We start from the raw sequence: 16,150 nt of genomic DNA on the forward strand, positions 1-16,150 counted from the left end.
TGACGGAAGTGAGTGCTACGGGGCGGTAGTCGTTTAGCTCAGTTACCTTAGCTTTCTTGGGAACAGGAACAATGGTGGCCCTCTTGAAGCATGTGGGAACAGCAGACTGGGATAAGGATTGATTGAATATGTCCGTAAACACACCAGCCAGCTGGTCTGCGCATGCTCTGAGGACGCGGCTGGGAATGCCGTCTGGGCCTGCAGCCTTGCGAGGGTTAACACGTTTAAATGTTTTACTCACCTCGGCTGCAGTGAAGGAGAGCCCGCAGGTTTTGGTAGGGGGCCGTGTCAGTGGCACTGTATTGTCCTCAAAGCAGGCAAAAAAGTTGTTTAGCCTGTCTGGGAGCAAGACATCCTGGTCCGCGACGGGGCTGGTTTTCTTTTTGTAATCCGTGATTGACTGTAGACCCTGCCACATACCTCTTGTGTCTGAGCTGTTGAATTGCGACTCGATTTTGTCTCTGTACTGGGACTTAGCCTGTTTGATTGCCTTGCGGAGAGAATAGCTACACTGTTTGTATTCGGTCATGCTTCCGGTCACCTTGCCCTGGTTAAAAGCAGTGGTTCGCGCTTTCAGTTTCACGCGAATGCTGCCGTCAATCCACGGTTTCTGGTTTGGGAATGTTTTAATCGTTGCTGTGGGTACGACATCGTCAATGCACTTCCTAATGAACTCGCTCACCGAATCAGCATATTCGTCAATATTGTTGTTGGACGCAATGCGGAACATATTCCAATCCGCGTGATCGAAGCAGTCTTGAAGCGTGGATTCAGATTGGTCGGACCAGCGTTGAACAGACCTGAGCGCGGGAGCTTGTTGTTTTAGTTTCTGTTTGTAGGCTGGAATCAACAAAATGGAGTCGTGGTCAGCTTTTCCGAAAGGGGGGCGGGGGAGGGCCTTATATGCGTCGCGGAAATTAGTATAACAATGATCTAGGGTTTTTCCAGCCCTGGTAGCACAATCGATATGCTGATAGAATTTAGGGAGTTTTGTTTTTAGATTAGCCTCATAACACCTACAATGATAGTGGTAACACTTAATAATAACTTACATGAAAATGCTTTCTTGAATGTTTGTAATATAATACAAGGTTTAGATAGCTGGATAGACTAACTTACCTAGCAAACTATAACATGGTAGCTGACATGGGCTAATTGGGTGACTGTCAGTGACTGACATAACAAGAGGAAAACTGCGGATGCACTACCACGTTTCAAAATGTCACATTGTGTATTCTACTATCTTAACTAACAATAAGTTGAGACCCTGACTGACATTGAACAAAAGTGGTTGCGGGCCTTAAGCGGCACATGGAGTAGGCCGGGCTAACTCACCATAAACCCAGCTGATACACACTGACTGTAGTATAGCGAAGAGAAGCAGAGTCATCCCACTGCAGGCATAGTAATCAAACAGCTGGAAGATATACAGGCCTCCCTGCAAGTAGAGGGGTAGAAAGAGAAAGAAAGTATAAGGTCTTACTGAGCACAACAATAAGACTATAGTCTACCTCCAGAGTCTACAAAACACTCAGACAATGATCGTAGGTGTGTCCAGCAGCCCAATCGCTTACGAAATAAGTGGAATCAACCAACAATTATGCGGAACGAGGTGGTATGTTGAAACACAGGGATATGTTGAAACAGATCATTTGGGAGGTAGATTTTTGATCATATATCTCGTTACTGTCATGATTAATCTAATAACGATGGCCTTTAAATTCTATATTTTATAACCTATATCCTTATAGAATGATGACTTCAAATGACCTCTCACCTCTGTGACCATGACCAGGCCAATGAAGAAGCTACCCACACTGATGATGAGGAGGAGGATTTTACGCCGATGGCCAACCAGGAAGAAGGAGGGATTCATGTCTGAGATAGCTGTCATCAAAGACTCCAGACCTACAAACTGAAGGAGAGATGGGGTAGTTCAGTGGAAACTCTCTTCGAAATACTAGCTACTCCTTCAGTTTCATATCCATTGAGTTTTGTGATGATTGTAGCATCTATTGTAGGTTATGTAATTATCCTTCACTAAGGAAATATTCCGTAGGCCTTCAGGACCACACTAACACACCTCACTGTCTAACCCCAGTAGGATTATCATGATGAAGAATAAGATGGCCCAAAGCTGGGGTAATGGCATCATGGCCACGGCACGAGGGTAGGCGATGAATGCCAGGCCAGGACCTGTATACAGCAACACAGGTAAACTCATTACTGAACTCTCAGAGGTAGAGGGAATAGTTAGATTCTTGAAATGTTAAGAAACCTGTCTTGTAACAAAGCACAACTTAAAAGGGTATGTTAGTTTGTTTGTGCATTTGTTACATTTTTTATTCATTAATTCATTCGTATTTCACTGCTGCAACACTTACCTGATTCGGCCACCGTTGAGATGTCTGTCCCTTGTTCATAAGCCATGAATCCCAGAACAGAGAAGATTGCAAAACCGGCCACAAAGCTGGTTCCACTGTTCAACAGGCACAGGTACACACAGTCCCTAAAAAGAGATTCACTTCCCTGTTAGTCACAACACGAAGACATCCAAATGACCTACAATATGGAGATCATCAAACTTTCCAGATGCCCTACCATTTCTGCAACCCAACCTCCAAAGAATTATGTGCACAGGGGACGTTTTTGCAGGCAAGAGAAAACGTTCTGCCAGCACATTTTATCTAGCAAGGCACATTTACTGTTTGTGTACATAATTCTTCCACTCACTTGTAACAGTTGTTGTCATATTTGTTGTAGCTGCCAAGAGCAGTCAGACAGCCGAGGCAGATAGCATAGGAAAAGAAGATTTGTGTTCCAGCATCCATCCACACCTGTGAGACACACCAGAGCTAATGAGGCTAATGAGTTCTCCTGTGAGACACACCAGAGCTAATGAGGCTAATGAGTTCTCCAAAGGTAAATTGGAGTCAGGAGTCCGCTAACCTTGTGTCCAATCAATGAGACTAGATTGGAGATGTTGGTTCGAGCTGCCTTGCCTTCATAGTTTCACAATTCTGATACACTAGTCTCATCCCAGGGTGTTAGAGGCGAATTCAAATGGTACCTATTTTGACCTTGTATAGTGGCAAGAAAAAGTAAGTGAAACCTTTGGAATTACCTGGATTTCTGCATAAATTGGTCATACAATTTGATCTGATCTTCATCTCAGTCACAACAATAGACAGACATAGTGTGCGTAAACTATTTTTCTTGTCTATATTGAAAACATAATTTAAACATTCACAGTGTAGGTTGGAAAAAGTATATGAACCTCTAGGCTAATGACTTCTCCAAAGGTAAATTGGAGTCAGGAGTCAGCTAACCTTGTGTCCAATCAATGAGACTAGATTGGAGATGTTGGTTCGAGCTGCCTCGCCCTATAAAACACACTCACAAGATGTGAGTTTGCTATTCACAAGAAGCATTGCCTGATGTGATCCATGCCTTGAACAAAAGAGATCTCAGAAGACCTAATATTAAGAATTGTTGACTTGCATGACGCTGGAAAGGGTTACAAAAGTGTCTCTAAAAGCCTTGATGTTCATTAGTCCACCGTAAGACATAATGTCTGCAAATGGAGAAAGTTCATTACTGTTGCTACTCTCCCTAGGAGTGGCCATTCTGCAAACATGACTGCAAGAGCACAGCGCAGATTGCTCAATGAGGTTAAGAAGAATCCTAGAGTGTCAGCTAAAGACTTACCGAAATCTCTTCTGGCAGCACTACTGACTCAATATTCTGTGGACAGATGAAACTACAGTTGAGTTGTTTGGAAGGAACACACACGACTACGTGTGGAGAAAAAAAGGCACCGCACACCAACATCAAAACCTCATCCCAACTGTAAAGTATGGTGGAGGGAGCATCATGGTTTGGGGCTGCTTTGCTGCCTCGGGGCCTGGACAGCTTGCTATTATCGACGGGAAAATGAATTCCCAAGTTAATAAAGACATTTTGCTGGAGAATGTAAGGCTATCTGTCCGCCAATTGAAGCTCAACAGAAGTTGGGTGATGCAACAGGACAAAGACCACCCAAAAATAAGTAAATCAACAACAAAATGGCTTCAACAAAATAAAATATGCCTTCTGGAGTGGCCCAGTCAGAGTCCTGACCTCAACCCGATTGAGATGCTGTAGCATGACCTCAAGAGAGCAGTTCACACCAGACATCCCAAGAATATTGGTGAACTGAAACAGATTTGTAAAGAGGAATGGTCAAAAATTCCTCCTGACCGTTGTGCAGATCTGATCCGTAACTACGGAAAACGTTCGGTTGAGGTTATTGTTGACACATGAGGATAAACCAGTTATTAAATCCAAGGGTTTACATACTTTTCCCACCCTGCACTTTGAATGTTTACACATTTTGTTCAATAAACACATGGAACCTATAGTTGTTTGTGTGTTATTAGTGTAAGCAGACTGTGGATGTCTATTGTTGTGACCTAGATGAATTTCAGATCAAATTTCACGACCAATTTATGCAGAAATCCAGGTATTTCCAAAGGGTTCACATGCCTTTTCTTGCCACTATAGCTATAATAAGTCAACAGGAAATGCATTTGCTTTGAAAATCAGAGTATTTTTTTAATCAGGTATTGATATTGTAACAAATCTGATGCTCTTAACCACAAACTGTTGCACCAAGGGAGTTACGTTTCTTGTGTCAGTGGTAATGGTTGCTGCCCTCGGTCATGTTGACCAGCTTTCAAACACCGGCAGAAACATGACCATTTATCCCCCACAAATCACTACAGTATGTACTGATAGTTTTTGTTACACCTGAACACAAATTATACAGTAAAGTGTGTTCCTACCTGTGGGTCTGTGAGGCGGGCTGGGTCTGGGTAGAGGTAGAACTTGATACCATCTATTGCCCCCGGCAGTGTGAGTCCACGGACCAGCAACACCACCAGCATCAGATAGGGGAAGGTGGCAGTGAAGTAGACCACCTGAGGGGGGGGGGGGGGGACCAGACCAGCGTTACATTCACTCAGTCTATGGCTCATCCTAACAACTCTACAGTATTCATGGTGTCATCAGGTTGAATGGCAGAGATCCCACCTTACCTTCCCAGTAGACTTCACTCCTTTCCAGACACAGAAGTAACAGAGAATCCATGACAGTAGAAGACACAGAGCCAGCTCCCAGCGAACACTGCCTAGCTTGTTTGGACTGTCTGTGAGATTCAAAACTCTTCTCCTGAAAATCATATTTTGAGTTACAATCCCACCACTTGCTTTTCACCATTCTCTCTGCGCCTCCTAAGGCAAATAGCCCTGATTTCCATCTGTAAGGACTTAATAAGGAGTTGATAAATTGGAATGATTTTGTGTACTCACTCCCAGAACTCTCTCACTGACGATGTTGCATTTCCTGCTACTGTCCAATTTAGATGTCCCACTACTCTTCTGTCAAACTCCATGCAGGTTGCTGGTTAGGAGGAAATTAGACAATAACAAGCATGTCTCAGAACTCTCTGAATCTTTCCTGGATAAGGAGACATTTACAAAAATAAAACTCACTTGTCAAAAACAGAATATCTCAGTTTGAAGTAGTGTACATAAATGTAAGATACTATCTATCATTTGGGCATGACAAAGTTATGTCAACGTCAACATGTCTACACACTGAAGTTAACCTGGTCCCAGATCTGTTTGTGCTCTTTGCAATGCCAACTCCATTGCTGTCCTTGTCAATCCAAACAGGTTTGTTATGACAATGAGTGACAAGCAGTTGGTATGACAGCACAAGCAGACTGGCACTCAGGCTATACTGAAGTACATACCTGTGTTCCAGCTGTTTCTACAACTGGCCCAGGGGAGCTCAGAGCTGAATGAGGAGAAGAGGTAGAAGAAGGCCCAGGCTAGAATGATGATGTAATAGATGCCGGAATATAGAACCACCACCTGACTACCATAACCCAGTCCTGAGGAGGAGGAGGAGGAGGAGGAGGAGGAGGAGGAGATTTTACAGACAAACGTGGAGACTCATTTCAATATCATCAACCCTGATTAATGAATGATTGCGCCATTCCAACAAGACAGACATTTGTGAATGTCTGAACACAGGACAAGTGTCCTGAATGCACGTGTCATGTCACTTTAAGGACTGTCACTTACTCTATCATGTAATAGCTCATGAATTAGTGTGAGCCTGAGTAAATCTGTTGATGTTTAATCCAAGCTTCATCCAATAACTTGAGTGAAATGTCTTGTTACTTTAACCCCTTTTTCATATTTGAAGTTATATCAGGCCAGAAACAGACCAGTCATCCAACAATCAATCTAAAATGTATCCTGATATTGTTTCAAACTGTTAAAGCAATGTGATTAAAATCATGGTGGATTGACTTTTACAAATACAATAGCGCAATATCATTTACCGAAGGAAAAGCCTGCATGTACTGTGCATATATTGTACCTATTATGGCTAATTGTCTGTCCCTATATGTCACCCTCAACCAGCATATTCTTGACAAAGACTCCAGACAGAAACCTTGAGTTTATGTGCTGAATACCAATTTAAATCATATTGACATTGCTTTGGATTGCAATGCTACTTTCTCAAGTTTTGATATTGCAGCTAGGAGTCTTCCTGAGTACGAATACAAAAAACAGACGAAGTTTGGTCTACAGTCCCTCTGAATGTTATCTTTTCTTTTGGCACAGTATACGTCTATTTCCCCCAATATGGCATTCACATTAGCAAGTAAATGCCATCAATTGTCAGACAAACACTGACAATTTAATTCCTAATATGGTTGCAATACGTACAAGACCCCGTGGCCACATTCATATAGCAAACCAGTAGGATTTGTTTATTTAACTAGGCAAGTCAGTTAAGAAAAAAATCTTAATTACAATGATGACCTAGGAACAGTGGGTTAACTGTCTTGTTCAGGGGCTGAACGACAGATATTTACCTTGTCAGCTCGGGGATTGGATCTAGCTACCTTTCGTTTACTGGCCCAACGCTTTAACCACAAGGTACCTGTTATCCTTAGGATGGCTGATCTAGGGTCATATTAGCCTTTTAGATCATAATGACTAAGCTTATATGGACAGAGGGGACCTGATTCTAGATCAGCAGTCTTACTCAATGATGCTTTATAAATATGAGCCCTGATATTTACCTTCAAACAGGGGGCAGATCTTCCTCCAGCAGGTTATGCAGCCCTGCGTGGTGTACTGGCCCAGGGAGGTCTCCAGGAGAAAGAGTGGAATGCCACAGGTGAACAGAAAGAGCACATAAGGGATGAAGAACACCCCTTACGAACAACACAAGTTAAACCACAATTAAACATATGGCCAAGACCATAACTTAATGTTTCATTTCACGTGATAATTTTTTCACAATACACATTTTTTTACTCAACCACCTGAACCCCCCCCCCCACACACACTTCAGGTTTGAGTACATCTCTACGGTCCAGAGAGGAGAACACAAGTATTTTTTATTCATATATATTTTTGGGGTGGAGGGGTGGATCGTCTTTAATATTGCAGATAGATTGTCGCTTCCATCAATGTAATTGTCTGCATCATTTCTAATCCCCCATATATTTTGGGGGTAAATATATTTATATACATACATACACATATCCACATATATATACATAAACATACATACATATACACATACATATATAAATATACATATTATTTAGAATATCTTTTTCCTTTATTATTCCCCACAAACCTGATGAGGTTCACCTTGGGGTCATGATAGGGGCTGCACCAAATGATTGATCTATTATAATAATTGATTATGCTTATGTTGTATTAATAGAGGGGGAAGGGCTATAAGACCCTCCCCCACTACATTTATAGGGTCCTGGACCACAGATTAGCAATATACGCATTATAAGGTTTAATATTGTTCCACAGTTCTTATCTAGTCTCTGCCTCTTATAAGAAACTGTCTGAGAGATGTGTGAGTTATTGCAGTCAAAACAGGGTGTCTGTGAGAAAGCGCCTCAAGGCTAAAAGAGATTCATAGACACAGAACCCTGCAGGGGAGTGAAAGAGATAAGAGACAAGTCAGACATACCACTATAAGCCACATGGGAATGGAAAATTACTGCTGAGCCCTTAGAAAACACTGGACTATTGTTTATCCTGCAAGTTTGTATAACTGTACATGCATGGGCTTGGTCTCATGAGTAGAAGGTGTTGACGTAGGCAGTTACATCACTAGGGGTTGACTGCAAACATATTAAAGCAACTTTGACCTTTTTTATTTTGCAGAACTTACTCTGAAACATGCGTGCTATGTTTCCGTTGTCAACTTCTGTCTGCAATTGCATTAAAAAAGGTTTGGTTTGATTGATTTACTTAAAGAAGATATTGTCTGATTGCTGATTTCACCAATAAGCCAATGATTGACAAGGAACAACCTTCCACTTGCCTCTTCCATTTTTGTGGTAATGTTGCAATTACTTGGTTGTAATTTTGGGTAGAGCAGACATTTCCATATGTCTGTGTTAGCTGCATGTGTGACATAACTCCACCAGTCCTATTTATGATATCATTTACAAAGATGATAATTTAAAAAAATTGTATCGAAAAATACAGTTAAAAAAAAAAATCTATTATTATATTTGAGTTGAACCACAGGAACGCAAATATTTGTTTGTGTGGCTGGCGGACTTAGCTAGCACCTGAAGTGTTGTGCGTCCATTTGGCATGTAAGTGTTAGGGATATTATCGTGGGGTATCTGGGACACGTTCAGTAGCCTAACATCATCGAACATTGCAGATAGAAAGGCCATGAATAGAGTCATTGTGATTCCTAATTCTACATGTCAGAGAGGCATGTTTGTTCTTCATAGCATATTTCTATCAGAGCGTAATAAAACGTTGTACAGTAGTGATGTGCATATCAGTATAGAGATTCTGGAAGCACCTAGAAGGTTTTGGTTCCTTTTGTGCACCCAGACATGCACTGTTGTTTTTATGATTGTGCCCGCCAGATAACATCTAGCCCTAGTGTGTAAATATCCCTATAATATTATAGCAACCACCGATATGTTTATATCAGGCCATGATTACACATATCTTAATGATTATTCCATTACCGTCTTGTAATTGTGTGATTTCAATATTATCCTAAGATATGAAAAGAACAACTCTGTACTGTCTCCACCACAATGAAGTTAAATGAAGTGACTAGCTCTTTTGCATTGATAATGTAAATGACAAAGGCTCACCTTGCCATAAATTTAATGTGAGTCTAATTGTATGACCATGTAAAGATGTGATGTGAGACTCACCTCCTCCATTTTTGTAGCACAGATATGGGAACCTCCATACATTCCCCAAGCCTACGATCTGTCCGGCCACAGCCAGGAGGAACTCCAGCTTGCTGGACCACTGTCCCCTGGTCTGGGTGCTTGGCACAGGGACAGGCTGGACCAGACCCATCTCCTGCTGGGAAAGCTTATTGAACCTCAAATTGGGATCATTATGCTTCTCCATAACACTGAGAAAGACAAAGTTGGTTTTATGCGGTGAACACACGTTTATCTAACATAGTCTGTGTGTTATGAAGACAGTATAAGGACACACAGTTAACAGCTACATATGACCAGCTACATATGAACTGCTACATAGGCACACCTACATATGACCAGCTCCATATGACCAGCTACATATGAACAGTTACATATGACCAGCTACATATGACCAGCTACATATGAACAGCTACATATGACCAGCTACAGTACATATGACCAGCTACATATAAACAGTTACATATGACCAGCTACATATGACCTGCTACATATGACCAGCTACATATGACCTGCTACATATGACCAGCTACAGTACATATGACCAGCTACATATAAACAGTTACATATGATGAGCTACATATGACCTGCTACACATGACCAACTATATATGAACAGCTACAGTACATATGACCAGCTACATATAAACAGTTACATATGACCAGCAACATATGACCTGCTACATATGACCAGCTACATATGACCAGCTACATATGTCCAGCTACATATGAACAGCTACATATGACCAGTTACAGTACATATGACAAGCTACATATAAACAGTTACATATGAACAGTTACATTTGACCAGCTACATATGACCAGCTACATATGAAGAGTTACATATGACCAGCTACATATTAACAGTTACATATGACCAGCTACGTATGACCTGCTACATATGACCAGCTACATATGTCCAGCTACATATGAACAGCTACATATGACCAGTTACAGTACATATGACCAGCTACATATGACCAGCTACATATGACCAGCTACGTATGAACAGCTACATATGACCAGCTACAATACACATGACCAGCTACATATGAACTGTGTGGGAGCAAAATCGCAGGATCATGTTATAATACTGTAATTGCAACAAATGGTTGTTTTATGCAACATAATAGAGGGTTGTTTTAACTCTATTGTGTGTGTGGGAACTGAAAGTGGGCCTCTGGGAGATTTAACACTGACAGGAGATTCACAATGTCTTTGGGTGATACCCATTCCAGAGCATTAGTTAATGTTTCTGTTCTATAAGGTACCAGGGAGAGATGGCTCGGGGCCAGACCCGGGTTTATACACAATGAGAACAGTTTTTACAGCAGATACTGTCTGCTGTGAATTCTAAGTATTTTTCATACAAATGTTTACCTTGGGACCCATTCCATACATCTGTTGTTTGTCATATAGACTGAAGGGGGTGTATCTTGGCTATTAAAACTTCTTATGGAACCCTTCGCGCGCCAATCCCTTTAGTGGGATTGATTTGACAACACCCAGTGAAATTGCAGCGCGCCAAATTCAAAAACAGAAATACTCATAATAAGAATTCATAAAACATACAAGTGTTATACATCGGTTTAAACTAACTAACTTAACCTGTTGATGATAGAGGGCGCTATTTACACTTTGGGGGAAAATCGTGCCCAATTTAAACGGCCTCGTACTCAATTCTTGCTCGTACAATATGCATATTATTATTACTATTGGATAGAAAACACTCTCTAGTTTCTAAAACCGTTTGAATTTTGTCTGTGAGTAAAACAGAACTCATTTGGCAGCACACTTTCTGACCAGGAAGTGGAAAGTCTGAAAATTATGCTCTGTTCAAGGGCCTGCCTATAAATGGTTATGATACGTATGAGTATACATGCACGTCATACACCTTCCCCTAGATGTCAAGAGGAAGTGAGAGAAGAAATGAAGTGATTATCTTGGTCTGAGGTGGAATAAATCCTCTTGGAATGACGTGTCCGCCATTTCCTGTTTTCTGGAAAGCGCGAAGATGGACCTGGAATTGCCTTCTGAAAAGCTGTCGTTATAGGCGACTACTATCTCCGGCTTTGATTTTATTTGATACATGTCACAATATCATCGTAAAGTATGTTTTTTCAATATAGTTTTATTAGATTATTGAAAATTTTTCGGGACGTTAGGCGTGTTGCTTTCTCTGTGTTTGTTGACGTTGGAGAGCTTCGCGCCACTCGGCCAGTGTGCTTGCTAATTCAAGAGGGAAAAAGGACGTTCGAAATCCAAACAACGATGGTTCTGGACAAAGGACCCCTTGTACAACATTCTGATGGAAGATCACCAAAAGTAGGACCCATTTTGTGATGCTATTTCATATATCTGTCGAACTGTGTACTAGTAGTTTTGCGCCCAGGTTTTGGCCACTCTCTCGCTATAACATAAGCCTTATGTCGTAATGAAGATATTTTTAGAATTCTAACACTGCGATTGCATTAAGAACTAGTGTATCTATCATTTCCTATACAACATGTATTTTTTTGTAATGTTTATGAATAGCTATTTGGTCAGAATAGGTGAGAGTCTAATAGAAATATCCGCACATTCTGGGAAAAAGATGCTATGTTAGCATAATGGATAACCACTGATTTCAGCTCTAAATATGCACATTTTCGAACAAAACATAAGTGTATGTATAACCTGATGTTATAGGACTGTCATCTGAGGAAGGTTTATGAAAATTAATATATTTTGCTGGTTTATTCGCTAACGCTAACGTGCCTATAGCTATCGCTAACGTGCCTTGATGAATGAATGCGGTTGTGTGGTAGGCTATTGTAGTAAGCTAATATAATGCTATATTGTGTTTTCGCTGTAAAACACTTAAAAAATCGGAAATATTGGCTGGATTCACAAGATGTTTGTCTTTAATTTGCTGTACACCATCGATTTTTCAGAAATGTTTTATGATGAGTATTTAGGTATTTCATGTTGGTCTCTATAATTACTCTGGCTGCTTCGGTGCTATTTCTGACGGTAGCTGTGATGGTAGCAGCAATGTAAAACTGATTTATACCTCAAATATGCACATTTTTCGAACAAAACATAGATTTATTGTGTAACATGTTATAGGACTGTCATCTGATGACGTTGTTTCTTGGTTAGTTTGGTTGGTTCTTGGTTAGTTTGGTTGGTTTCGTGCATGCTACCTGTGCTGTGAAAAATGTCTGTCCTTTTTTGTATTTGGTGGTGAGCTAACATAAATATATGTGGTGTTTTCGCTGTAAAACATTTTTAAAATCGGACATGTTGACTGGATTCACAAGATGTGTATCTTTCATTTGCTGTATTGGACTTGTTAATGTGTGCAAGTAAAATATTTCAAATAAAATGTTTTTGAATTTCGCGCTCTGCCTTTTCAGTGGAATGTGGGAGGAGTTCCGCTAGCGGAACGCCGGGGCTGTAAAGGTTAACTTCTTGTTATTCCAGCCGCAGTGTCAGATTTCAAAAAGGCTTTACAGCAAAATCAGACCATGCGATTATCTGAGGACAGCACCCAGCATACCAACACATGAAAATCAGATTTCAACCAGGCAGGTGCTACACAAAAGTCAGAAATAACGATATAATTCATGCCTTACCTTTGAAGATCTTCTTCTGTTGGCACTCCAAAATGTCCCATAAACATCACAAATGGTCCTTTTACTCGATAAATTGTTTCTTTATATCCCCAAAATGTCAATTTATTTGGCATGTTTGATTCAGAAAAACACTGGTTCCAACTCGCTCAACATGCCTACAAAGTATCTAATAAGTTACCTGTAAACGTTGTCCAAACATTTCAAACAACTTTCCTAATCGAACTTTAGGTATTTTAAAACGTAAATAATCAATAAAATTTAAGACGGAATATATTGTGTTCAATAGCGGATAAAATGAAAGTGGAGCGAGTTCCAGGTCGCGCGCCCCAAACAAAAAAGTACACTTGGCTTGACTCTCAGAAAGGAAAGGGCTACTTCTTCATTTCTCAAAGGAAAAACATCAACCAATTTATAAAGACGGTTGACATCTAGTGGAAGCCATAGGAACTGCAAGCATATTTCTATTAAAAGGGATTGCCAAAGAAAATTAATGGAAAACAGATTGAGCTCAACATTTTTTTTCCCTGGATGGATTGTGCTCGGGGTTTCGCCTGCCAAATCAGTTCTGTTATACTCACAGACATTATTCAGTTTTAGAAACTTCAGAGTGTTTTCTATCCAAATCTACTAATAATATGCATATCCTAGCTTCTGGGCCTGAGTAGCAGGCAGTTTACTTTGGGCACGCTTTTCATCCGGACATATAAATACTACCCCCCCCCCCAAAGAGGTTACACCTTTGTAGCTTTGTCTCAGGGCTCTCAACGAATCATCTGAGGGTGATTCGTCGACTAGCTATCATTATCGTAGATCACTCAATTGATTCACTTTGTGTGTTGTATTGATTTGCTCCCTTATTAATACGTGAATAAAGATTTAGTTTAAGTATAACTCTGACTTGTGTGATTAGTTTGTTTGTTCTCATTTGATAGTAAATAAATTAACCACCACATTTGGCAATGAGGATGGTATGTGAATCTTCACTTGGTGACCACTCCTGACGACCTGGGTAAATGGTGCACGAGGGATCCCTCAAACTTGGGATCTCAGGGAGACCACACTTCGGGAACGAAGCAGATTGACCCACCTTTGATCTGAGAGACAGCGAGCCGAGTGGATACCACGTCCCGAACTTAGTTTAAAAAAAGAAAGAGGTGAGTGAAACATGCAGAGTTGAGTTTTTAAGAAAAGCTCTGAGTGTGTATTCCTGTATGAGGGGGGCACCTTGGAGGCGTAAACAGGGCCGAGTCAGTGGAGGATGATCTGAGAGTTAGTCGACTCAAAGACACCTAACATTGGTCAGTTGCGGGCAACCTAGAGCCGTCCTGACACTGAATTGATCACAGAGGGGATTGGTGGGGTCTGTAGGAGTGAGGGGCCAGGGTGACTGTGGATTCTGTGTGAAGCACGGTACCTGGTGAAGCCCTATTGGAAGAAGGACCTCATTCTGAAAAGTGTCTGTGTGACCGTCCAAGTGACCCTCAGAAGTGGTGAATTCCAATTATTTTTAATTTGCTAACCAGGTATGCCCTGGGTTTGGTCATTTAGCGTTAAACATCTAGTATCTGTGTGAACTAGTTTTGGCCATTTAATGTTAAAACATCCGGAATCTGTGACCTGGATGAAAACTAGAATCTGTGCGAACTAGGTAAGACCATTTATGATATAGAATAAGAAAGTAAGGTGCACCTGTAATTGTTTTAAACCTGTACCCCATTTTAGAAGTATTGAAAGATTTAAATGTATGAGTTGCATTATCATAGTAACTAACCATGAGATAGAAATTAGAAAATATTCCTGCAGGTTAAACTCTAATTGATTAGGCATGTTTGGGAATAGCATTGTGTGAATGTGATATGAGAGTTGTGTGAGTGTGTAAATAAGATTTAGACATTTGCATAATAAGATGATTGAAATTTGGTAATAAGAGTTGATATAATGTTATTTTGGGGTTCTGTCCACCACTGCCCATCATAGAATATCTCTGGGTGGCATTGAGAGCGGGATGTTAGCAGCAAGTCTATTGTTTCTGGGAGGCTAGACTTTGCCGTGGTTTCTGGGGGGTTAGAAAACCGTTGAGGATTCCATGACAGGCCGGCCATTGGCCGGGAAACAAAAGTTGGGAGTATGTTTGGAGAGCTGCTTCGTAGCTGTGGAGAGTCCTTGAAAACGCAAATGGAATGGTTGATGTGAGTACCTAAGAAATTCTTACGCTTTATATGGATTCTCTGACGATATGAAAATATGATGAATTGTATGTGTGTATAATCAATTACTGGAGCTTTGATGAAGTAATACTGGGAATATAATGAAAGGCAACTTAAACAAACCATACGTAGGTTTTGAGTTGGTCCCTTTAATGGATCATTTGATAAAGATGAGGTTTTGAGTTGATCCCTTTAATGGATTATTTGATAAAGATGAGGTTTAAGCATTATTAAACTGTCTACAAAGTCTGGGCAATAGTCTCAGAAACTGATTGGAGTGTTACATTTGATTACATTTTAAATAAAACTCCCCTTAAGGCCTGAAAATTCATTTTTTTCTTCCTAGTATGAGAGGAGTTATTGAATAAACCTTTTTCCATAAAGTTAGAGCGAATTAAGATGGAATCTCGACGTCATTTGTAACGTCAAACAAAGCCTAGGCTATCCATAAAACTAATTATCATTGCGGGATTAATGTGATGTAGTAAAGTAATTGAAATATGTTGCATGAGAAAACATAATCTGATTTTATTGAAAAGTGCAAGATCTGTTTCCTAGTCAATGAATGTCGATTTAACTCATTGACTGCAAATCCATTCCTTTTGCGCATGTGAGAATCTCTACAGAGAAACACTTTGACCATTAATTAAGACTATTTTCTGGGAATTGTGTCGTTATTATGTGCCAGATGTTAAGACTACAAACCATTGTAATTGGGTTATTTGTAGGATTTATTTGTCATTTCAATAGCACTGGGTCTATGATATTGACAAAAAATTGAAAGGCTAATTTATTCAACATAGATAGCGAGGCGATTTCGATGTAATACGTTGTCTGTTGCCTAAATGGTCTGCTGGAATAACAAATGAGAATGGAATCGTATTTAAATAACTTAGTTCATTTTTTTTTTTATGGACTGACTGATGGATTTTATAAATTTGGCGCATTACATGTTACTTTTAAAGTCATGTACTTTTCATAAGTAGGAAGCCGAAAGAGAAGAGATAATTGTCAAGTTTGTTTTTAACC

At 40.3% G+C, this 16,150-nt stretch overlaps 1 protein-coding gene across 1 annotated transcript in view; it reads right to left on the minus strand.

Moving 5' to 3' along the window:
- LOC139540847 (sodium- and chloride-dependent GABA transporter 2-like) overlaps window positions 1-9,485 on the minus strand; it is a 31,794-nt gene extending 22,309 nt beyond the window's left edge. The window contains exons 1-9 of the mRNA XM_071344858.1: window positions 9,281-9,485; window positions 7,142-7,276; window positions 5,795-5,935; window positions 5,349-5,439; window positions 5,076-5,208; window positions 4,824-4,958; window positions 2,734-2,837; window positions 2,385-2,509; window positions 2,084-2,196 (exon numbers count right to left, since the gene is read on the minus strand). Of these exons, the coding sequence (XP_071200959.1) occupies window positions 2,084-2,196; window positions 2,385-2,509; window positions 2,734-2,837; window positions 4,824-4,958; window positions 5,076-5,208; window positions 5,349-5,439; window positions 5,795-5,935; window positions 7,142-7,276; window positions 9,281-9,485 (1,182 nt within the window). The remainder of the gene's footprint in view (window positions 1-2,083; window positions 2,197-2,384; window positions 2,510-2,733; window positions 2,838-4,823; window positions 4,959-5,075; window positions 5,209-5,348; window positions 5,440-5,794; window positions 5,936-7,141; window positions 7,277-9,280) is intronic.
- Between the last annotated feature and the right edge of the window lie 6,665 nt (window positions 9,486-16,150).

This window comes from Salvelinus alpinus, chromosome 2 (assembly GCF_045679555.1).
Source record: "Salvelinus alpinus chromosome 2, SLU_Salpinus.1, whole genome shotgun sequence".
Lineage (NCBI taxonomy): Eukaryota > Metazoa > Chordata > Actinopteri > Salmoniformes > Salmonidae > Salvelinus > Salvelinus alpinus.